The sequence below is a fragment of the Apium graveolens genome, chromosome 7 (genome assembly GCF_009905375.1).
Source record: "Apium graveolens cultivar Ventura chromosome 7, ASM990537v1, whole genome shotgun sequence".
Lineage (NCBI taxonomy): Eukaryota > Viridiplantae > Streptophyta > Magnoliopsida > Apiales > Apiaceae > Apium > Apium graveolens.
The window spans coordinates 253,563,893-253,590,375 of NC_133653.1; the positions used below are offsets into that span (position 1 = coordinate 253,563,893).

A 26,483-nucleotide genomic window follows, 5' to 3' on the forward strand; every position below is an offset into this window, starting at 1 on the left:
AAACAAGAACAGCAGGCTCTTGAACACAAAAGAAAATATGCAAGCTAAAACAGTTCTCGGTTTTAAAATCACCAAGACTATCAAACCTCAGGCTTCAAGATTACCAAGATTATCAAACCCTAAACAACTAAAACTTAACAAACAAGAGCGGGCTCACACAAACTTGGCCTAAAGCAACAAGCTCATACAAACGTGGCTAAAATGAAAACTCATATTCAAGAAAGGGTTTGGTTGTTTATGTTCTTACAGGTTTGAAAGTGGACTCTCTCAAGAGTTTGCTGATGAAGATGGATCCAGGGGCACCGAGACCCAAGGATGGAGCCCCCTCCTTCTAGCGCCAAATGATAACTCCGGTGAGCGGGCGGCTCCGTCCGACGGCGTTCCTGGACCTTCTGTGCGGGGGTGGGGTGTAGCTGCTGGTTGGGCGCCTGCAAAACAACACCGGAAGGGGGATTTGGCTCCCACGGCGCCTCCGGTGCGAGAATGAGAGCAGGCTTTGGAAAAGAAGAAGGTTTATGTAAGTAATGTAAAGGCTGCTGTGTGTGTGTATGGATGTTTATATGTGATGGCTGCTATGTGTTTTTGAATGTATGAGAGTGTGTGAGTGTGAATATTTTCCAACCCCTAAACCCTTCAGTCTTGGGGGTATATATAGCCTCAAGGTACGGTTTAGGGGTAGTTACCTCTAAATCTGGGTCGTTGGATCTTGGGAGCGGAGGACGCCTGGCTTGGGCGGATTGCTTACACGTGCCCAGGGGAGGACCACCTCCAGAGTGTCCTAACGGCCTCTGACACGCGCCGTACTTTTCTGGAGTGTTGGTTGTTAATAGCTGTCATAGTCACGTGCCCACGTACCCCTCCTTGGCGGGTTGTAGGATGTGCATGTGTTTGCTAGGACCCCGCTCATGACAGTCTGAGTCCGGATCCGGATCCGGGTAGGTATTAGGTCCGGGCTCCCTGTCGGATCCGGATCCGGGTAATGTGATGGGGTCGGGCCTGGTCTCTCCATTTGATTGTTCTGGGACTGGGAGAGGGGGGTCTCGGACCATCGATCGAGTCTGGTGTCCTTTAGATCCTAGTTACATCCTAGCCAGGTCTCTTATACCCTATCAACCGGAACATAGGGAGTAGATAAATGCAAGAATTTAAAAGAAAAAAAAAAACGAAACACAACCCAGCTTCGAATTGTTGTGTTCCTTGAAAAAGTATAAGGTGTCAAGTAAATACGACTACTGTTGGGGATGGGCAAATTATAAAAAAAATCGAAACATAAGCTATTGTTTACCCTGCAAACTGCAAAGCACATGTTTTATAAACCTTTCGGGAAAATAATATTTAAAAAGAATTAGCTTGTGAGAAATTTCTAGTGCATAAATAAAGCACGTTAAATGAAATGGGCTAGTAGCGAAACTAAACTATTATATTTGTTTGTTTGTCCCGTGTTTTTTATTTACTATCTCAAATAAAACTGGCAGAGTTCATGTGAAACAAAAACATGTTGACATTAGTATGCAGACTTGCCAAGTGCTGAAGCATATATCTGTCAGCCCTCTGAACTAGTAAAGGGAAAAACCTGCCTTGTTTTTGAAGCTTTGGTCTCGTCACTTTCATAAGCCCTTTCTTCCATCTTCCTCCCACTGCTGCCCTTGCATGGTTTTACACATCTTCCTATATTTTTAAGACAGTAATGAAAAATTCAAGTCTAACTGATCGGGTCTTTAAAATATACTTGATAACCAAGCTCTTTTCCTTTTTCTCCACCCCCCACCCCCCTCTCCCGGCGCCCACCTCTTTTCTATTTGTCGCCTGGTATCCCTTTTCTGTTCTGCAAATTATGTAGTGGCAAGTGAAGTCAATCTTCACATTGAACTACGTGTTCGGACTCTATCTATAATCATTTGTCTTCCAGATAAATCTTCTTCATACCCAACAACCTGCAATTGAACACGCAAGATAATGAGACTTGACGCACTCTTGTCTTTCGTTTTATGTTACTCGTACTGTGTAACTTTTCTGTTGAATCTTGAATGATTTTGAGTGGTGTTGTGATCATCTTGACATCATTAAAATTTAAATGAAATTGACAATTTTAGGTAATAAAGAAAACCTGGGACTCTGTTTGGGTTTCACTGAAACCATCAAAAATGCTTTTTTCTTGAAAGGAAACGCAATTGTCCTCCTTTTTGTCCGTCCTGAAGCACATTGATAAGAACTTAATAAAAGACAAAACATAACAGATGAGCTTAATTTTTTACTTAAATAACGACACACCCAAGAATAATTCTTAGCTTATACTGCACAAGAAAGCCCAGATTCTGCCAAATTTTATAGTAAATTATGACAGTATATGAACTGTTGACAAGAGTTATAGAAAAGCCTAGAACAAAACCTGTGTATCCAGTTCTTAGACAATGTAAAACCAGATTGCAGATCAGCATGATCTTGACCCAGGATTACGCAATCAGATGAGAAAAGCTGTTGTAACAATTAAGAAATGACATTGCTGCAAACATCAACCATATAAGAAAACAGGTAAAATATTATCAAGTGGATAGAAGGATACACTTTTAACGCATCCAGTTCTCCCAGGTGACTTCTGATCAGGAATCTATAACCAAAAGTCAAAAGACATGAGAAGTATTTATGGTCAAACAATGTCATCGGGCGCAATAGGTTTTGTTATTACCTTGCTCGTTTCCTCCAGCAAATCCTCGATAGCTGCAGCAACATCAGGAACTGCAAAAGACACTTCAACGGGTTTTTCTGTTGGGAAGCTCTCCTTAGTATTAATCTCACATATAGGATTAATCGGGCTTTTGGTTCTAGGCAATATACTATTACAGCGGTCTTTATCAGAAACTTTTGCCCTTTTCTTGGCACGACGTGTGTGATCTGCCTCTGCCTTGTCACTTGTGCCACCAGTAAGTTCAGTCCGTAAGCATTTTAGGTCTAGTGACTGGCTTGTCAGCTGGGAGGAACTGTCTCCAGACACCATTTTAACTGCCTGCGTAGGATACTGGCTCACGGTGCACACTCCTGCCTCACGGTCTTCAGACATAACTTCATTTGGACAAAATGAAACTGGGGCAACAACTTTATTCTGTCCATAAATAAAAAGTATGCGTACTGCATAAATGAATCAAATGCTAGGACAGGCAGGACTAAATGTATATTTAACGAAAACAGAAAGATGGAGAACTGACCTGTTTGACACACTCATAAATCCACTCGCAGGTAACTGGAAGTATCCCCCATTTGCAAGCAGCCTCATACTTTGGGCCACTGGTGAACTTACAGAGTAAATGAGTAACTTTTTTAGTCAATTTTTCTGCAAATTTGGCTCCTAGAGTGAAGCATAGATTTCTTAGTAGTAATCTGTCTTTCTCATCATATTGTGAGATGCAGAAATGAAAGCTTTGGAATCCAGGTAATGGAATCTGACAGGGCAGTGGAGAATAGAGAATGTGACTGCCGATATCAAGAAGCTGTCCATCCTTCAATGACAGTATAACAATCATATATTTAGCATACCATATGAGAGATATATTCAAATAACATGGCAAGGATGGAAAAATGTATGTTCCCACTATATGTCTTTCTCCCTCAGGTTGATATAAAGATACTACCACACCTTCCAAATGTATTTAAAAACATTATATACAATACATTCAGCGACATCTCTTTAAAGTTGGTTCACTGAACTTGTTGTTTATGTTGTTATAAGATTTTTCCTGGTGAACAGTAATAAAGATAACCTAAAACGAAAAGGCCTGCCGGCGTGCATCCAGTATGCTTCGTGAGCACCAGGAAAAATGGATAGGTGAAACATTAGATTGTTACATAACATATCCCAACACAACTCAACTTTTGCAATAAAAAACAACATTGTTTGTTACCATAAAACTCTAAAAGGCCTTTAAATTTTTTTTACTATTTATAGTAAAGAATCGTGGGGAAAGAACATTCTTTTGTAAACAAAATATAACTAATTATAACATTTAGTAATATCATCATTATTATTACTATATTATTCTTATTATTATTACTATTATTATTATTATTATTATTATTATTATTATTATTATTACTATCATCATCATCATAATCATTGATGCAGGGCAGGATGTTAAACAAATATAATAAGCATGGAATAAAACAATTCCCAAGAATAATTATCAATATTATTCCCAGTAAAAATGTATAATCAAATCTTAGTAATATGTGGGGGGATTACATCACTTATATGGAGAATAAAACCCTAGTATCAAACCTAATGGACGAAGGCCCGTAAACAATTGGGCTTCTTTAAAATTAACCTCAATTATTAATAAAATACTGGCCCCACATTTAAAACATATAAAAAAAATTAAATTTTCTCTCTAGTAAATACATACTCCCTCCGTCCCACTGGATTGTTTACGTTACTTTTCGGCACGCTTTTCAATACTCGTTTAAAGTATACTTTCATAACATTTTTAAAAAAAAAAATTCTGAAAAAAAGTTTCATTTTTAAACTTTTATTCAAAAAAAATTAAGAAAAAACATAATGAAACTATACTTTATTGAAGTCTCGAAATACGTGCAAACAGTGTACGTAAACTATCCAGCGGGACGGAGGGAGTATAAACTAACTAATAACATATATATCAATTCTCCATTTCTGTTCCTCATCAATCATCATTATTACAATAATTATAATAATTTTATAACAATAACAATAATCATAATCATTATAATAATTACAAAAACAAAAACTATAATAATAATTTTATTATTATTAAAAAATATAATAATAAATAAATAGTAATTAAATAGTAAAAGGCTATACAATGTTTACATGGGACAGATAGATAGTTCTAAATAATGTTAATAAATATTGAATGACAAAATAAGGAACTGATCTTCGCAAATACCTCTAAACAGGACTTTATCCAGTGGGTAGATACAGTAGTGCTTCCTGTAACGTGAACTTTATGGCACATTGCACCATGACACTCAACAATGAAGTGCACATACATTTCATCCTGGCAGCTTACCACCTCTCCACCCCCGTCAATGATCCACTGAACGATTTGAGGTCTCTGAGCACATAAAACAATTCAAATCTCTTTATAAAACTGAATGGAAGTAAAAAAAGTAAACAAAAAAATAACCACAGTAATTTAAAAGATCATGAAGTACAGTTGCAATGGAACGCAAATATAGCTATTAACATAAAAATTCCAGAATTATCTTCAAAATACTCTCCAAATGTTTTTAGAATTATGGAAGAATGCCAGTCCACAACCGAAGCTTAGATGCTATTACAAAATTCTTACTAATATTAAGAGGAAAGAGTAAAATGGTGGTTTTCGTTGTTCCTACGAAGCGAGGTGATGCATCTATCATACTGCTGAAGCATAACTTTGCTTCGATCTAACGTATTTAGATATTTCATCTTACCAAATTTAAATTTTGTTCTCCAAATTTTAGACAATCCTTTAGCTTAAAGCCTTTACAGGTTTACTTTCTTATATCCCTTGTTATCTTAGTAGGAGTTGGAAGCCACAAGCCTGCTAGGAGTTTAAGATGTAGATTCATGAATGACACTTCTTTTGTCACATTTTATTGCTAAGAAGATAAAGTTTTTGAAAAACACATATATCCCAGATGAAGATCTTAGCATGACAGATAACTAATAAAAGAAATGGACTTGGTCTGTGGTGTAATGAGTCGAGAGTAGGCAATTCTTTAGAATAATTAATGTGTCATCAGCCCCCGGAAAAATTGAATGAAACATTATTAACAATTATATGATATTGACTGAAAACTACCTAGCACATGTATCTGCTCAATATCAAGGTTACAAAAGCTGCACTTAAGCATACGCACATACTTGAATACATATTTGTATATTCCAGCCAATATTTTCTGTGAAGTACAAAGAATTTAAAATTATTAAGTGATACAAAAATTATCATCTGCCTATGTATAAAAGTTAAGGTTTCATCATTTACTGCAGAATTACGGATTTCTTTTTCACTGCATGGTAGGGATTAAACTTTACTAGAGGCTCTACTACCGTATGAAAGCAAAAGTACTCCACAACAAGCTACTAACTAAAGCTTACCCTCTCTTCAGGAAAGTATCTTGAAAACTGAAATAGCTTCGATTTAAAAACTGCTGATTTTGCATCTTGACTTTCATGGCTAGATCCGCACTGAATTTTTCTAGAGCTCTTGTGATTACTTTTACGGGCAGAAGTTTGGCATTGAGTGTTGTCTCTGCAATCAGAAGAAACAGAAGTATCCATATTTATGATAAACTCTGGTGCTCTACTCTTGTCAGACAGTACTGCAGGTCCGGGATTCAAATGTTGTTGAACTTGATCATCGGGGAAGATAGACTTTCCTTCTTTCAGCACTGTTTCGGACCTCGCAGATTGCTTATTGGAAGATACAAGATCTATAAATGAGTGATGCAGTTGATGACATTTTAGAAAGTTTCACATGTTAAATTGAGATGCTGAAAGGTAAAATGGTTAGAGCTACCCAAGAAACTTGAATTATAAAAAGATTAACAAAGTTAATATCAGAATAATGAATTTAATTGTAGAAAAGGATTAAAATGTATGTCATGACTTAACAATTTTTTTCAAGCATAATATTAATGTTATCCAAACATTTCTTTTAGGACTTCTTTTAAAATGGAGCAACATTACATATATTCCAATTCAATGTCAGTTCACGGAACCAATTCAGTAACATAGTAAACTACAGGTTTGGGGGATGCTGCTTGAAAACTTTTGCAGAGGATAACAGTTAATGATCTCTGATATTTCCAAAGCACCAGAGTCATCAATTTTATGTTATCAAAATCATATTTAAAAAAATGTGATAATTGAGCATAAAATGCTAGGTTAACAAATTGTCACAATTATATGAATATACTACTGAATATAGAGAAAGAAGGCAGAGAAAGATAATGAGCACAAGAGTGCAGTGAACTGTGTGTATTGTCTATTCTACTACTTTGCTCCAGTTTCTGATATGCCGTGTTATACAAGAAGGAAGTCTAAGTCTCTTTAAATAGACAAACTTAGTTTCTCTTTCAAGCCTGCTACAGTAACTTACTTGGTGGTTACTCTTGCTACAGTAATTATGATGTCAACATAGTGACATCATCTTACTTATGTCATCTCCTAGCTAATATTTAACATGCCTCCTCACTCGAAATCCCATCGTGGGATGAAAGACCTACCTTGGGATTAAAGAGTGAAACACTAGGAGCCCGTGAGCATAACCCGAGTGTCCAACTAGACCCATTTTAGGATTTGAAACCCATCTTAGGAATTGACCCATCTTGAGATTTACTCATCTTGGAGTTAAAGATCCATCTTGAGATTGCCAATCTTGGGATTGTCCTATCTTGGTTTATATAATTGAGAATTTTGGGATACCGGGACTTGAACTTTCGACCACACGGTATATTTTAGGCCATGTTTAAATATAGGAGCTGCCTTCACTTCAGTAGATAGCCACCTTATTTTTGGGGTTCCCGAACCCTTTTACCACTTCCATGAATTTTTTTTGTCACCTGATTCTGCATGGCAGAATTGGCGGATGAAGATCCTGGAGAACGAATCTCCATTCGAGTTAATAGCTGGCTGGTATATTTGAATACCTTGATTTGGATTCTGTTATAAGGATTTTGTTTGGTAAAAAAACAGAGTCACCAAGTTTCCCGTGAGAAACTTGTTATCTTGCAGATTCCCTCACTGATATCTCTTTACAAATAGACCCGCACTGATACCATGTCACAATTATATGTATATACGACTGAATATGGACAAAGAAGGCAGAGAAAGATAATGAACATAAGAGTGCAGTGAACTGTGTGTATTGTCTATTCTACTACTTCTCCTGCAATTTCTGATATGCCGTGTTATACAAGAAGGAAGTCTAAGTCTCTTTATATAGATAAACTTAGTTTCTCTTTCAAGCCTGCTTCAGTTTCTTACTTGGTGGCTACTCTTGCTACAGTAATTATGATGTCACCATAGTGACATCATCTTACTTATGTCATCTCCTAGCTAATATTTAACACATATTGATAATTGTGTACTTAATGGTTGTAAGCAATGAAAAGTTTGAGTCCATTGAGCTTAAATTACCAACAGTATGTAAGGGTACCATGTTGGGTCCACAAGTAACGACAAGTGATTTTCCAGGTCATTAAGAAAATTTCATAATCCTGAGTAAAACAAGGTCAAGAGGGGATATACACTGGCCCTAGTGTACATTATAGAACTTTACTTTTCCTACTAGAGACTACTTATACATGTGAGAAAAATTTTCGTGTTTTTAAAAGAATGTGTCCAGATATACTTTAGTAACTTATAAATAAAAAATAGCCACATACTAAGGTTCGGGATATGGTCAACATACCTTTTGGAATAAGCAAATCATAACCAGTGTGCCTCCGTAGTACAGGAACTTCTTTCTTCTCACGATCACATTCTTCAAGCCATGTGGTTTTAACAACAGATATAACACCAGCAGCTGCATGGCCCCTTGCTTCCTTTTTCTCACTGTAAAATATATATGATCTTGTAAGAATAAAATTGTTATGTGAATCGTCCATAATACTACCCTGATCAGTGATCATATGAAATGGGGCACATAAAGTATCAACTAAACAACTTAAAGTAGATATGTTAACCATAGATACATATACTATAAACTTTGTTATCTCGCAGTTTATAAGTTTCCTTGAATATACTGGCAGAACAAAAATGAATATCGAAAAATCCTTTAATCAAGGATTATATAGTATATACTTGAAAGAACTTACATTTCCGAGGGAGTTCCAACAACTATGTGCGTCAATTTTTCATTTAGTGACATATAGCGAGAACCTCCACCTCTGCGGATCATGCTGACTAACTTACGCATTTCTGAAGCTTCAAACCCAACAAGAGAAATCCTACAATCTGATAAGTACAAATCATTGTCATCTTTTTGAGAGTCATCTGCAACACAGCCATCAAAATTTGTATCACCGTCAGGGAGCATAGCAGGTTCTCCAGCATCCTCCTTTTTAACATTGACAGGGTCGTCAGGGAATTTTGAAGACATATTCTGTGAGAGAGTAGCTTCGACATCCGAACCCACCAGGCCACTATATGTAGGAGTTCTTAAGTTTGTATCTGTGTCAAGGGAAGACAAGCTGCATATAGAAGGTTTGCCAAGCTTGTCTTGGCTATGCTGTACCTTCAAGGAAAACTTAGAAGTACTGGTAGTAGTAGCCTGAACAGCATATGTTTCCTCGCTAAGACATGCTAATGGCCAAAGAAAGATATCCTGTCAGAAAGCATGCTAAAAACCTCCCACTGGAAGTAGAAAATCATTGATATCTTAACATTCATACACCATAAATTATAGCTAGAATTTATTGCGGCAGTACCTTTTCTAGAAACAGACTGGTCAAACCATTTTCTGGTAACAATATGAACGTGGCCCCATCTCTTGGCAACTTTGTATTTGTCACCTTCAGGAACGTATTAACAGTCAAGGAATTTAATTATGCCTACTTTAGTTTTTGAAAAAAAAAATTGAAACTTTGAAGATGTGACTGCAACCAAATGAGAGGACTTCAAAATGAAGAAGCTACCTCATTATATAAGCACATCACACAGCATTTAACACAAACAAAATTGATTGATAAAACCATTAAATAAAAGAGCATATTGCAAAATGTAATGACCTGGAAGGCTGGAAGAAAACCATCAGCTATGTTATTTTATGAAACAAAAGCTGAATGCATTAGAAAATTGCATACAGGACATTAACTTTGTCTTTAGCCTAATTATTTTCCTGTCAACCATTAAATTTTTGAGAAAGTTGGAAAAATCGATACTTCGGTATGCCAAACAAGCCCCATATCCTGAGAGGGAAAATTGAGGCAGGGAATAGCAACTAAAGATGACATTTAAGCAGACAGGAACAATGGTAGCCTACACTTTGAACATTTAAAAGTGACATTTCAGTGAAGACAATAACTAACAAGTGAATTACACATATTATAACTGTGTACAAGATAGAAACACATATAAATTCATAGTCCTGTATCTTTAAGCAAATCATTTGTAGGATATATCACAGACTAGGTGTGTGCACTTCTTGTTCAGTTCAGCAGAATATGTGCCACCATTTTGATTGACTAACTTCTCCATCTCCTTCCGCTCATCTGAGTAAAACGCACATGTTAGTTTAATAATCGGTGGCATGCTCATGTAGTCATGCAGAGACGAAAGACTGCGAATAATAATATATAAGATTAACTTATTCGCTATTTGACAACCTGCAGGAACTTTAGTGACGCATATTATTAATCCTGAGAATGGAAGAACCCTGAATGAATCCTGTGGAACAACGCGATGCTGTTTCCAACATTGATATAGCCAACTTATAGTAACAATCGGCTTGAGAGTCTTTACAGCCCACTGCAATTATCAAGACAAAAAAATAAAATTCATCACGAGCAGTTTTAGACGTATATTCTATAAAAGAAGAGAGTACTAAAACAAAAACTGAAAAGAGCTACGAGACTAGCAGATGTATATTGGCTCTGGATAAGTTATGATACCAAACACTAACATTACAAGTATGGAGACAGGTGATAACTGTCAAATTAAGGGTAGTGAATCATAAGGTTTTTTAAGAACAAAAAAAATTCAGGAATGCATTGAATATACCACTATATATATATTTTTATAATTGAAGAGGTCAGTTTGGACGGAGGGCATAGACATAAGAAATTTACGAACAGAATGACTTTTGAAACTAAACGAGCAACATCGAGTGGCAGATAATTACACAATGAATAAAAAGGAAAAAGGATCAATGTAATGAATTGACTTCAAAATGATAAATCAATCTATTCATGTGAAGCAAAAAAAAAGGCACACCACATCCATAGTTGGTATTTAAAGAGACATGAAAATAGAGCAGGTATCTGCTCCACAGACGATAGGGACGCTCAAGTTTCATCCACCTTCTACTCAATGCCCCCCCACCCCACCTTCCCATTTTTTATGTATATTATAATAATGGATTGGGGCTCCTGCGAGCCTCGCAGTTTGCTTCATATCACAAAAAAAAGGGTAATATGTGCAAGGCATGTGTTTCCATAATGTCTAATTTTTAAAACATACCAAGCATAAACAAGGACAAATGTTCTATTGATAAAGGATCTAAGCCTTCTAGAGATAATATTAATCTAAAGAAATTGAGATCAAGAGGAATATTGACCGAGAAACTGTAGAACAACCAATACGAGAGAACTCTTAATTGTCAAATATCGAGCAGGGTTGCATTATCAAAATATTATTATTACTTCACGTAAAATGGTAATAGGTTCTTTCACGAGCCATGATGAACTCAAGAAACCTCAGCCGTGGACACCTCTATATATTCTCATGAAAGTTTGTGTAACAGACAATGATATCATGAGGGGAGGGGGACAATTTATTGTTACAGCAACATATTGGCATTGACTAAAGTACAATTCAATCGGATGAAAGTGTAAGTTGATGCTGACATTGAACTAAAAGAAGAAGGAAAGGTTTACATCTATCTATGCCATTAGTAAGAAAGACATCAAAAGTAAATATCAAAAAGTGATGCTTTAGGTGGAAAGGGGTAACCGGGTAGGGTATGGAAATCAATAAATGAAATTTTGTCGCTGCAAGAGATAGAATTTGAAACCTTGTATTTTGCAGCTAGGACACTCTTTACAATTACAAAGCTAACATCTAATGATGCTTTCATGTGCAGCACACCTCCCATTGCTGTCACCAATTTACCAATCTCATTCTGCAAGGAAAATTATAACATGACACATTAGAAAGCAAGATCTGGAAAAGGGTAAAAGGTGGTGGAAACTGAAGAATGCCTATACTTGGAAATAAAAAGAATAAAAATAACATAAAAACACATTGATATTATTAAACGTGTCAAGAATCTGTGTGAAACACCAAAAATTTGGGTATGAAAAACATTAATGATGAGCCCTCAAACATGCAAGAAGCACAAGTTTAGAAATCAAATAAAACATGTGACTGCCCTAGACTTCTACTAATCAATTAAGCTCAACTTGCGACTTTATTTTTTTTTTATTTCTCTTGACATGGAATTTGGTATATGGTAGAATTAGTAATGAGGTTAATAGTTAACTTACTGCACCATTTTTTCCATATAATGACAAAATTACGGACATAATTGTATATTGAATCTCTAGCTATACTTCAGAGCTGTGCATAAAATGAATTTTAATCTGTTTCACTTCTCTAGAAATATCTAAAAGATAATATCCTGACTATATAAAAGCAAATTGGGTCGTATAAATGAAGTTGTAGCTTTTGCAGCGTAAACTAACTGTTAATCAGTTGACAACTTTAAGTTAAATAAATTCCATTACACACCAAGAGTTTGATCTCAGTATCTGGGGCTTTTGCGCTAAAAAGCCAAGCCAATTTCCAATTGAACCTTTATGTGGAGATAATCTAGAAATAATTGGATAAAGGTGGTATCAAATAGGAAATTAATTATATATCTAAGTATAAAGTCATCAAGCAAATCTAGTTACCAACATAAGTCCACTTAAAATGGAAAAAAAATAAGTTTTTGATAATTAAATATAATTATTATTTTAAAAAACAAGCATGTAACTGGTAAAAGGCAGAATTAAACAATTTAATCAATTAGTATATACTGGCCTTTGTTTATAGAAAGAGTTTTGGGAACACAAGAATATAGCTTGATGCAATGTTCGTGTGTGTGATGATAGATCTGAGAAATAGTTCCCAAAAATGTAAAACAACTAAACAAGCATAATACCTTCTCCTTCAAGTCAAAACCAGATGCTAGTACTTTGACCCCATCTAGTGCGAGACAACAAGTGTACCCTTGTTTAGGCAGCACCCGACGTTCTTTTGCACATGAAAGTACACATTGAGGACCTAGGCGGAGGTAAAAGAACTCAATAATAAGTAACTGAGTATAGCAACATCTCTCTGACTCGATTCTTAAACCATTAAACAATGTCGTTGCAAACTAAGAACTCTGTAATATCTCAACCACCTAGTTACATAACACATAACAAACTAAACTACTCCTACATTTCCGATAAACAAACAACTATAGCCTCACCAATTAGCAATCGAATTATTGAGAGGCCTTGTCTTGAACATTGTAGATTTCAAATAAATATCTAATATTGTAAAATTGCAATCCTCAAAATATATGTAAACCGCTCATAATTTAAGTAGTCATTAAGCAGGGGTACAAGTTCATACAAATTTGGAGATACTTAATTTATGATGCCTAATTATACTATCGAATTACACTAATAAGAAGCTCAAAAAAACTAACGTCAACTCCAAAAAAAAAAAGGGGAACAATCATTAACAACATTATACCTAACAAATTATATCCTTTACGTCGAAAAGATCATCAAACTTCTCCTACAAACTAAGAACTCTGAAATATTCCAAACACCTCATTACATGATACATAACAATTAACATATCAAACTACTCCTACATTTCCGATAAACAAATAGCTATAGCCTCAACAATTAGCAATCGCATCATTTAGAGGCCTTGTCTTGAACATTATATATTTCAAATAAATATCTAATATTGCTTGCAATCCTCAAAATATACATAAACCGCTTATAATTTGTGTAGTCATTGAGCAGCAGAACTTCATTTACAAGTTCATACAAATTAGGAAATATTAAATTTATTATGCGTAATTATACTATTGAATTACACTAATATGAAGCTAAAAAAAACTAACGCTGACTCGAAAAAAAAGAGCAATCACTAACTGCATACATACCTAGCAAATTACATCCCTTACTTCGAAGATCATCGAACTTCTCCTACAATCCAAAAAATCAGAATCACAGTCAATTCAACTTAAACGGAATCAATGACAATGTACATACATAAACAACATTTAAAAATATCAAACAGGTCTATACATGATCATTAGATGAGATAACATGATAATCATTGGCTCCGTTACGCGACGGATCGCAACAAAGGAAGATATCAGCTCCGTTTTGCTTAAGAGCATCGTGAAGCGTGTCGAAAAGCTCAGGCGGAACTAAGTTCCGCGACATGAACACGTTTGTTCCTTTGAATGTTTTGGTCATCATTTTTGTGGCTGTTTGAGATGAGTTTTGTGTGGTAAAGGTTGGTTAAGTGTCCATTTGAGAAATGATTTGATGTAATTGGAGGAGTGTTGTGTGTGAGTGGTGAATTGTTAGTTGGATTGGTTTTGATTTGGGGGGTTTTAGTGAGTTGAATTGGGGGAGTGGGGAGATTTGGGTGAATTAGGGTTTTTTTTTTGTTTGGAAATTTAGGCGGGAAGGTTTCTGGGGTTTTATCACGGTTAATTATAAATACGCAAGGGAGTTATTCATTACAAAACTGAATTAAATGAATCACTCATTTAAAATTTTGTATCAAAAATATCAATTTATCGTTAGTTGAAATTCTTAAAAATATTATATGCTGAGTTTTACACATTTTTTATAAATGATATTAATCCAAATGAAAGGTTTCGAGTTCTATTATTTTAGATAATATTGTTAGATTTTTAAAATTTTATCAACTCTTTATTTTTAATTTTTTGATTGTTTTATTTGATTTACAAAAAATAGTAGATAAATTTTTAGAAATCTAAAAATATTATCTAAAATACTAGGACTCGAAATCTTTCATTTGGATATAATGTCATTCATAAAAATGTGTGAAACTTAATATATAATACTTTTAAGAATTTCGACTAACGATAAAATAATATTTTTTATACAAATTTTCAAATAAGTGACTCATTTGAGTCAGTTTTGTGATCAGAGACTCGATTGATATATTTGGACACAATAAGTGATTTACTTGATAATTAACCCTTTTTTATTACTACTAATCGTGGTTATTGACGCGGCGTAGGGATAAATTTTAAGGGGGCTCGTCCTACAAATTTTGAAGTCTTAGGCGAATTTTTTTGCAAATATCATTCTTCCATCACTTTCAATTAATTTAGTATATAAATACGCTTTTTTAACTTCAATGTTACCTCTCTGAAGATTTCTCAACTTAAAAAAATAAAATTTCTACTGAGCGACACTATGTTGTTATATTACCCGCTTAAACCAAAACTACAATCTACCGGATTATACACTAACAAGCATCACGTAATACTAAGAACAGTGAATATAGTGATATACAATACGCTAATTAGTAATGAAAAAGAGAGATCCAAAACTTCTAATATACAATTTAGGTTTACTACTTGTGTTATTTTAAAATATATATATATATATATATTATAAAAACTCACGGAGGGCCGGTGCACACTCTAGCCACCCCTTACCTCCATCTCTGATTGTGGTTCAAAAAAATTACTGATTTTACTCATTAATCACCTGAATAATTATTATAAAGTACTATGTCGATTAATCAATGCTTGTTTTTCCTAAATTAATATTTATAAAGCTTAATAAATTAAATATTGTTGCATTTTATAAATATATCTTATCTATATTCAGATTAATCACCTATTATCGATTAATCACCTATTATTCGAGTGATAACTATAATTTGTCTCTATCAACTAATTTTGATTCTTGTCTAAGACCGCTAATAACCATCTTTTATGTTACATCTCGTATGTTGCGAGGGTCCTGCTAATATTGATATAGTAAGGCCTGCTTTTTTATTTTTTAAAACTTGTAAAATTTATTTCTCGTGCCATCTTTAATACTTTTAAATATATTAATTTTAAAAATTATACTCGTGTTTTTTATCCTAATTGATGAATATTATGGAAAAATAATAAATGGTTTATGCTTTAATTATTGCAATAATACTAAAATAAACATTATCATTATAAGCTGCTTAAAATGAGGTAGGTAGGATAAGATTACCGCATACTATGCTCGTATCCTAAAGAATAAGGGGTGTCGGCCCTAATTATCACTTTGGGCTAAAAAATGGTCCAAAATGTCATTTCTAGAAATAATGACCCATAATGTCACATGACCACGGCACTTCGCTCAGTGTTTTGATGTAACGCTACTTCGTCAATCGTTTTACCTGTTTTTCATTTTTTTAAGTTAGACTAGCAAAGCGCTACACGAAAATACGTTTGCAAACGCGACATAAACAAACGTTTACAGTGATTTTTTTATTAATTAAAAAAAGGGTTAAACGCTAGGCGACGTAGCGTCTTCTCTAAAACGCGACATAAACTATCGTTTAGGTTATTTTTTAAAATTTCAAATATCGTAAAACGCTACACGAAATTCCGTTTTATGTGCTTTTCTGGCAAAAAAAAGAGTAAAACGCTAGACGAAATTCCGTTAAATCAAAACGCGTTTTTATAATCCTTTTCATTGTTTTTTCTGAAAAATGAAAAAAATAAGGTAACATGTCAGACGACATAACGTCCAGTCCTAAACGCCGGTGCATATAGCATTTTGTTCCTTAAATCATATAAGCTACCGCTCTTTTCCTTAGCTATTGTAAGTTTAAAAAAAATACAAAAAAAACTATGAAAAATTGGTAAAATTTTCCTAATTTCCGAATTTAAAACACTACAGTTAACTTAACAATAGTAAAACGCACATACACAAAAAATTGATTAATAAAAATCTCCAAATTCAACAAATTGATTCAACAAGTTCCACTAATAAATGTTTAAGAATGCAATATAACATTAATTTAACTCCTCATTTTTCCCTTCGGTGCTTGGAAATCCGTCGCATTCTTGTACCTCGTGGACTTTTTTATTCTCTTCTCTTTCTAATCATCTTAGCCATGGATCACATTTGGAAAGTTAATACTCGTCGGCCAACGCACATATCCTTTGCTCGGAATGGGTTCTAATACACTGTTATAAACCATCGATACATTCTATAATCTGTATATTTTATCAACCGACGTTTCAAGGCTCAACTTCAAATTCGCGCAACAAACAATGACATGTGAACAAGGAATACAATTAGTTTTTCATTTCCCACAAGAACATAAATACTTGTGAATCCTAATGATATGCATATTACCTCCTTTTTGGTCAATTTCCTAGTGACTACTTCAAATAACAAAGAATTTCGATCATAGAAGTTGACACTATGACCCCTAGCACGAACAATCGACCGACTCAATATCTTGCTTGCATGATTAGTAAACACTCGACCTTTAGATTACTTGGTTACAATTTCCAACCGCCTTTTATCAAAATACTCAATTGTCTTCAAATAGAGTGTTTCAAGAATTGCGTTGTTTCAACTTTCCGCATGATTGGTGGTCATCATGCCAAAATGTTTCCCTTCATCATGTGCTAAAGACCATTTATTCAATGGTTTATCCTCAAATCATTCGGTCGCCCGGGGCTCCTTAATCAATAGTTGGTCCCATATAAAATTAAACTTCTTCTCTTGCATTTGAGAAGCCAACTCAACTACCTTATTCTTCAATCCCTATCTCCTATGTGCATTAGCAAAATTTGTAGCGAAGTGTCTAATGCAGAATCTATGGTGGTCAAGAGGCTCTAATCATCCTATCTGTTGCATAGCTTCTATAATCCTGATATGTCTAGCAGAGATGAAAAATCCCATGTCTCCTACCTGCCACAAGCATCCTCAATATATCCACAAACCACTCCCAACTAGACACGTTCTCTGCTTCGATAATAGCAAATGCCAAGGGAATAATATGACTGAAGTCATCCACTGTCACAACACTCAATAGTACACCAAGGTATGGACCATAAAGGTGAGTTTCATCCATATGTATGACAGACATACAATACTCAAATCTATCAATGCATGGCTTCAAAGCAGAATATCCTTTTGAATGTCACATCCTATTACAAATATAGACACAAATTACTCAATAACTACAAAATATTATAAAAAAATGAAAAAGCATATAAACATAAATACGAGACTATTATCAAAACAGAAGAATACCCATAAGCTCTAACGATCTTCCATCTCATCCTTCTTAAAAATCCAATCAACCTTGGTTTCCACATTAAAACATTGTAACACTTCCATAAAAAATGGAGGTCTTCATATGATCCTTCCCAAGATCCATATTTTTGATCCATTGTTAGCTTTTTGGCATCTTTAATCTTTTTTCTTCCCGGTTGATAACCAAAAACACTTTTCACCGTCGTTATTAACACTTTTTCCTTAACTGTGGGATCGACTATGATTTGATCATTAACTAGTTCAAGAATATCATGAGATGCCAAATTAGGATGGTCTTGGATAACAGTGGTGCGCAAACATGTGTGTGGTCCCGTAATTACCATAATTTGAAATTTTCCAAGTGATTTTCACAAACTAGCATTTAAACTCCATTCACAACCACTATCCTTATTCTTACAAACCACATTCCAATACACCGGACTTGATCTAATCAACTTAATCTTTTGATGATTTGGGATATGAAACTCTTTAACCATATGCATCAACACATCTTTTGAATCAAATATCATCCCCTCCCTCAACTCCATCGGCTCCGATGTCTCCTCCCGTGTAATCAAATCCGACTCAACAACATCATAAACATCAAAACCTCTACTACTACTTGTATCACCACCAATATACATACTACCAGTAGTTTTCCAATCAAAACCCCTACTCCTACCCCTCTCGGAAACTCTCGAACTAATTTCCACAACTCTCGAACTAGTTTCAATCAATTGACAACTTGAATTTTTTTGTAAATAAATTTCAACAAAGAAAGGAAGTCCACTTTAAGCAATAACTCCAAACATCATCTCAACATCATCATCAGCAACCGAGATAAAACCAAATTGCATATCGTTGAAATTTTTCCATCGATAACACAACTTAAAATCATACAAACTCCTATTAATTTTCAATTTCAAAAACAATACATCACGCAAATTATTAAAATTCATACTAGGATCGAGTTTTAGTTGCTTAAAAATGGGTTTAGCATATATGTAACCCTTGAATTGAGTTTGTCGTATATTACTATATGTTTAAATTGTGACGGCCTCAAATTCCGGGGTCTAAAACTCTGGGGTCTAGAGTTTAACGTCATAAATACTAACAAAACATAAATATATAACCATTAAACTGAAATTATATATACAACCACAATAACTATGACCCCCTGACCAAGATCTTGCCAAGTTTAAGTATGAAATTAGGTTATACAAAACATTACACTAATTAGACTTAGGATAATCCCGATATAGGACTACCTAGAACAAAACTACATCTGATATACAACTCAACAGAGCCTAACATCCAACCTATCTAGACTACTGAACCCACCTCATATGATCCAAACAAAAGAAGAAACTGCACTCGGCCCTGAGTGCGACCAACGGTGGTCTTCCTAGCAGGAACGCGGTTTCTAGGCATCTGAAAAGGATAAATATAGAAATTTGAAAAAATGAGCCAATGAACGCTCAACGGTACCAGATATACAAATAAACAGAATATATAGATTTCTTTCTAAACAGTTATAAGAATAAAATATTTGAAATCATCAAGAACCGGAGAACCACCATACACTAGCATGCTCTTTTAAAACGTAACACAATACGTAGATTAATGAATTCCAGAGTTTTAATTTAGCATGTTATTTTCCACTTGAATAAACTAACTTTAAACATTTTAGAAATTTGAATTAATCAGATTTATTGGACGTTCAAACAGGTGAAGATAGCTGATCAATCTATCAATCACCGGATAGCTCGACTGGCTATCCTAGAATATATATGTTCCGAAACTTAAAGACTAGCTAGGTCTTTATCAACGCTGGACTAATAGGTTAAAAAATGTGCACAACCGACTTAGCCTCTTACGCCACCAACATGCTAGGCCGTTAACGAATAACGGACTTCTTACGCAACTCCAATAGAATATCTCTTTCCTATTATTCCAGTTCTAAAGTTTTGATTTAATTATACCCATCTCTTAAAAATTTTAACGACATAGGTTAAAAGAATTTTATTCCAAATTTAACTTTTTATCATAAAATTTAGTAATGACGGATTACTAAATATTTTATGAATGAAAAACACAATTTAGATATATGTATCACTACAAGTTACTCTCCCCTAAAATATTATTAAAATAATCAGAAATTTCTGAATAAGGGGATACGCAACTTAAATCATATTGATCAAGTATGAATACATTAATCAAACAGTTCATCCATATATATATTCCAAAATATTAAACCATGAAAGATATGGTCAGAGATACTTTCCTTCATGTGCTAAGGTACAAGGACACAAGATTAATCCTAGTTTGACTTTGAATTTGCCTGGAACCTACATAATCGAAATACCATAGATTAGATATTCGATTATGCTAGACATATCCTCGCTATTTAATTCTACCCGCTAAAATAGAGGTGAGGCTATAACAATAAATCACGTATCGGATTTTTATAACGATCTCACGTAAAACGAGTATTTTTAGAATAACAATACGATAACAAATACATATATATTTGAGTAAATACAATTTCCCGAAAAAATTGAAATACTGAATTTAGAATGTTCAAATTTTGAATAACACTCGACTAATACTTATATTATTTATTTATTCCAAGTCAACCAATATAACTTCAATTATTCAATTTCCGATACATATAAAATTAAGTTATTATGAAATGTTTTATTTGCATAGAACCACACCAATACAATAAAACGTATGATCGGTTCGTATAAACTGGGTTTTCGGTTTTCGGGACCTCCCGCGCATCATGGCAACGGTGACCGGAATGATACCTGGCACAGAACCGGCATCAACAATTCACAACAACAATAATTTCTCTAATCATATTCTAACCCAACAACAACAACCAAATTTTAGAATTTAATATCGATATACTAATTTTAACTCGAATCTTGTACTACAATATTGCATAAATAATATAGAGGCTCACGAATAATCATAACCATAAATTTGTCAGCTCAACGATTTTATCGCCGACGATAGCATAACTATGACGGTGTCCATGGGTTTCCGACCGGAGTTTTGCCATTAATTTTAAAAACCCCGAGTAATTCAATAATCAACAATTCTAATAATCACATAAATTAATCAGTCGAATCATATAACCAATACAAACAATACCCAACAGTTAACACCAACAATCAACAACAGTCACCACCGTACAAAACACACACGCACAGCCTTGCCGGAAAATACCGGCGGCTAGGAATAAAACAAACAGGGGCGGCGGGGAGATTGTTATCGAGGAGAGGGAGAAGCACGGAGGAGAAGGGGATGGTGAAGAGGGAATTGAGAGGGAGAGATATAGAACGAAAGAGAAAACGCGAGGGAGAGAAGAGACAGGGAGAAGAGAGAGTGAGAGAGAGGAGAGAGAAGCGAGAGAGATGAGAGAAAGAGGGATTAAGAGAGACTGCGAGAGTCTTTTTTTAGAATAAAAGAAATACCCGCAGAGACACGTATGCACCCCTGGATGTGCCACGTGTCCCCCTTCTGCAAGTCTAATCCTGTCTCACGATTTTATATTTTAACGATACGATTTGTGAACGATAATAAGACGAAATATTTTCAAAATAATTTTAAAATTTATAAAATATTTGAAAAATAATAAAATGAAATTTTCAAAATTTTAAAATCATTTTGAATTTAACACTAAATTAGCAAATAATTAAAATCAGAAAATAATTTGGAATTGAATACTTGACGAAATATTATTTTCTAAATTTTATAAATTCCTATAAATAATTTGTTAGGAATATGTTGTATGCTTGATGATATTTTATCAAAACACCTTAGTAGATTTAATTAAGTGTATTTGTAGTTTTCAACGAATAATCTTATTTTGTCATCCGTTGAAAGAGTAGTTTATGTTTAAATAAGTTTTTGTAGCACATTCATGTGTACTGTAATGCCTTAGAAAACTAGAAATTGTAGGATATTCTAAGTAATATTGACTACAAGAATGATATGTAAAATAGGTTGGCTAATTGTATATATTAGATGCCTTATAATTTTGCATAAGTGAAATTGAGTCAACTGCTATGGAAATACTTTTAACGGATATTTCTACAAGGCTTCGACGGATGACCCAAGTCTCATTCAATGGATGATCCAACAGAGTCTCGACGGATGATCCAACAGAGTCTCGACGAATAACAAATTCAAATAGGAGTTGATAGTGACTTGATAGTCACATGGGTTGATTGTATACAAAAGGAATGTGGCAGCCTGTTAGCAGGATTTTGAGAACAAAGAAGCATTTCCATTTTCATGCTAACTTGAAGAAATACATAGATGCTGGATGGAGAAATATGTAACTTGGTGATAGATAAACCAAGAGTAGCAAGTAGAAAAAATATCGATCGAAAGAACTAAGAAATAGATAAGGCATAACCTGTTAAGAATTTTTTACTTCTCTCTTAAAAAATTTACTTGTAAGCAGTTGTGTACATTCTTGCATCACACAGAATTGAATCAATATATATCTCTGGTGGAAAGTTCAATCCACCAGAAAGTTTTAAATCTTTGTGTTTCGTAACTTTGTGTTTTGAATACATTCATATTTCATTCCGCCCCCTTGCATATTCAAACACTGATATATTTTGATAAAGTAGTTTCTTAAATTTCGGAAAGAAACCTATAATTACATTCAACCCCCCTTCTGTAATTCCATTGTTAGATTGTTTGGGAATAACATAATTATTGCAATTATGAAGCGATAAAAATAGTTTAAAAAACATTCATAGTTATGAAAATTGCACTTTGATATTTCTATTAAAATGTAAAACTTTGAAAGAATTTTATCCACTGATTAATATATTGTTATGAATTAAGTATGAAGAATATTTTGAAGAATAGTTATTGTTTTGAATTAAGTATGAATATTTTTTTAAGAATAATTTGCAATTTATCTTTGTTTTGTTAGTAGGTGTTATTCGTGAGCCTCTACATTATTTATGCAATATTGTAGTACAAGATTTTATCGCCGACGATAGCATAACTATGACGGTGTCCATGGGTTTCCGACCGGAGTTTTGCCATTAATTTTAAAAACCCCGAGTAATTCAATAATCAACAATTCTAATAATCACATAAATTAATCAGTCGAATCATATAACCAATACAAACAACACCCAACAGTTAACACCAACAATCAACAACAGTCACCACCGTACAAAACACACACGCACAGCCTTGCCGGAAAATACCGGCGGCTAGGAATAAAACAAACAGGGGCGGCGGGGAGATTGTTATCGAGGAGAGGGAGAAGCACGGAGGAGAAGGGGATGGTGAAGAGGGAATTGAGAGGGAGAGATATAGAACGAAAGAGAGAACGCGAGGGAGAGAAGAGACAGGGAGAAGAGAGAGTGAGAGAGAGGAGAGAGAAGCGAGAGAGATGAGAGAAGGAGGGATTAAGAGAGACTGCGAGAGTCTTTTTTTAGAATAAAAGAAATACCCGCAGAGACACGTATGCACCCCTGGATGTGCCACGTGTCCCCCTTCTGCAAGTTTAATCCTGTCTCACGATTTTATATTTTAACGATACGATTTGTGAACGATAATAAGATGAAATATTTTCAAAATAATTTTAAAATTTACAAAATATTTGAAAAATAATAAAATGAAATTTTCAAAATTTTAAAATCATTTTGAATTTAACACTAAATTAGCAAATAATTAAAATCAGAAAATAATTTGGAATTGAATACTTGACGAAATATTATTTTCTAAATTTTATAAATTCCTATAAATAATTTGTTAGGAATATGTTGTATGCTTGATGATATTTTATCAAAATACCTTAGTAGATTTAATTAAGTGTATTTGTAGTTTTCAACGAATAATCTTATTTTGTCATCCGTTGAAAGAGTAGTTTATGTTTAAATAAGTTTTTGTAGCACATTCATGTGTACTGTAATGCCTTAGAAAACTAGAAATTGTAGGATATTCTAAGTAATGTTGACTACAAGAATGATATGTTAAATAGGTTGGCTAATTGTATATATTAGATGCCTTATAATTTTGCATAAGTGAAATTGAGTCAACTGCTATGGAAATACTTTCAACGGATATTTCTACAAGGCTTCGACGGATGACCCAAGTCTCATTCAATGGATGATCCAACAGAGTCTCGACGGATGATCCAACAGAGTCTCGAAGGATAACAAATTCAAATAGGAGTTGATAGTGACTTGATAGTCACATGGGTTGATTGTATACAAAAGGAATGTGGCAGCCTGTTAGCAGGATTTTGAGAACAAAGAAGCATTTCCATTTTCATGCTAACTTGAAGAAATACATAGATGCTGGATGGAGAAATGTGTAACTTGGTGATATATAAACCAAGAGTAGCAAGTAGAAAAAATATCGATCGAAAGAACTAAGAAATAGATAAGGCATAACCTGTTAAGAATTTTTTACTTCTCTCTTAAAAAATTTACTTGTAAGCAGTTGTGTGCATTCTTGCATCACACAGAATTGAATCAATATATATCTCTGGTGGAAAGTTCAATCCACCAGAAAGTTTTAAATCTTTGTGTTTCGTAACTTTGTGTTTTGAATACATTCATATTTCATTCCGCCCCCTTGCATATTCAAACACTGATATATTTTGATAAAGTAGTTTCTTAAATTTCGGAAAGAAACCTATAATTACATTCAACCCCCTTCTGTAATTCCATTGTTAGATTGTTTGGGAATAACATAATTATTGCAATTATGAAGCGATAAAAATAGTTTAAAAAACATTCATAGTTATGAAAATTGCACTTTGATATTTCTATTGAAATGTAAAACTTTGAAAGAATTTTATCCACTGATTAATATATTGTTATGAATTAAGTATGAAGAATATTTTGAAGAATAGTTATTGTTTTGAATTAAGTATGAATATTTTTTTAAGAATAATTTGCAATTTATCTTTGTTTTGTTAGTAGGTGTTAGTACTGTTAGGGTTAGTTGCAGTGGTATAAAGTTTAAAACATAAACTTTTGTTTTATCTTCTCTTTTCTAAAAGTTATTAATAAAATTCTTTATCTTTTTTTAAAGTTGTTTTGTGCTAACTTTTTTTTTGTAATCTTAATTTGTTTACTTTAGGTTAACACTAGTTAAAAGATTTTAAATGCACTTTATAAAATAATCATGTTTTACCTCTAAATATTTATTTTAATATTTTTATATAATAATATTTTATTATGTGACAAAGAATAACTAAATATATAAAATTTATGTAAAATAATTGTATAAAATAATAAAAAATTTATGTTTTTTTCAATAATTATGTAAAATAGTTGTATACAATAATTATAAAATATACAATAATAATGCATGTTGTTTTTTCTTGCATTTGCATACTTTATTGACATGTGATTATAATTATTTTCAGCTTTACAGTGGAGGGAGGAGAATAATTTGACGTAAGTATTTAAGTATGTCAGCATATCTTAAACTCAAATTTATTATATATATTAATTCTACTGTTTATATTATTCTTTAAAATTGCATGATATATATTTTGATTTTACTTCAAGCAATTTGGAGGATGTTGCTAGAAACATTTGTCAGATAAGTTGGGAAAACAAATAATATTGGCATAGTCATTATGAATTCTAAATGAGAGAAATGCAATGGATAGGGAGATGCTTATGTCTATTTTGGATCTGAAAGATCGTAAAGTTATCGTCAAAACAAGAACAAAAGCAGTGAACCTCAAGTTAAAAAGTGTACAAAGTGGGACAAAAAGATGTCAAAGTCCTTTTCGTCTTAGAGGAAAATAAATTTATTGTGGAATGTGGAGATTGTTTGTAATTGACGGGAATCAAAAATAATTTGTCTGTGTACAACGTTGGTCGTTCAATAATGAGCAGGTTGTCTGAGAATGAGAAAATTATAACAAAAGAAATGACAAGAGCTTATGTGCCTCCGTCTCAGATTTTGATTTCCATAAAGAATGAAAATAAGGACAATTTGACAACAATGAAGCAGATGTACAACTACAGGCAGAAGATTAAAAAGGAATGTTAGATATATTTGATAATATCATGACTAATGTGATTTATGTTTAGTTTTCAGATCTTACTTAAACAGGAAAAATCAGTATTTAACTGAAATCAGCACTTATACTGAAGTCAGAACTTAAGTCGTCAGTACTTAAGGTTTATGAGATATTTATCAGAAGATAATATCAGGACTTAAAGGAAATGTTCAGATAAGGAAGGCAGCTGATTTACAGGAAGAGAAGATCGAGACAAACATAAGAAGAGATATGCATGAAGAAGGAATTCTATGAAGAATAGAATACTTGGAAGAAAAGATATCTGATTGATATATTTTAGGAAGCAGAATTATATTCCATATCAATTAGCGATTATCTTGTAACTGTGTAGTATATAAACACAGATATAGGATTTACACTATAAGTG

At 33.6% G+C, this 26,483-nt stretch overlaps 1 protein-coding gene across 1 annotated transcript; it reads right to left on the minus strand.

The window, feature by feature from the left end:
- Positions 1–1,311: 1,311 nt before the first annotated feature.
- LOC141673045 (uncharacterized) lies at positions 1,312–14,417 on the minus strand. Its single transcript, XM_074479775.1, has 17 exons — positions 14,029–14,417; positions 13,884–13,926; positions 12,879–13,000; positions 11,748–11,855; positions 10,342–10,483; positions 10,136–10,227; positions 9,445–9,538; positions 8,833–9,319; positions 8,427–8,569; positions 6,110–6,444; positions 4,914–5,081; positions 3,204–3,494; positions 2,687–3,100; positions 2,564–2,608; positions 2,390–2,475; positions 2,108–2,192; positions 1,312–1,934 (listed from the first exon to the last, which is right to left on the minus strand). The coding sequence occupies exons 1-17, from the start codon at positions 14,203–14,205 to the stop codon at positions 1,860–1,862; spliced, it is 2,907 nt and encodes a 968-aa protein (XP_074335876.1). The 5' UTR covers positions 14,206–14,417; the 3' UTR covers positions 1,312–1,859.
- Positions 14,418–26,483: the final 12,066 nt, after the last annotated feature.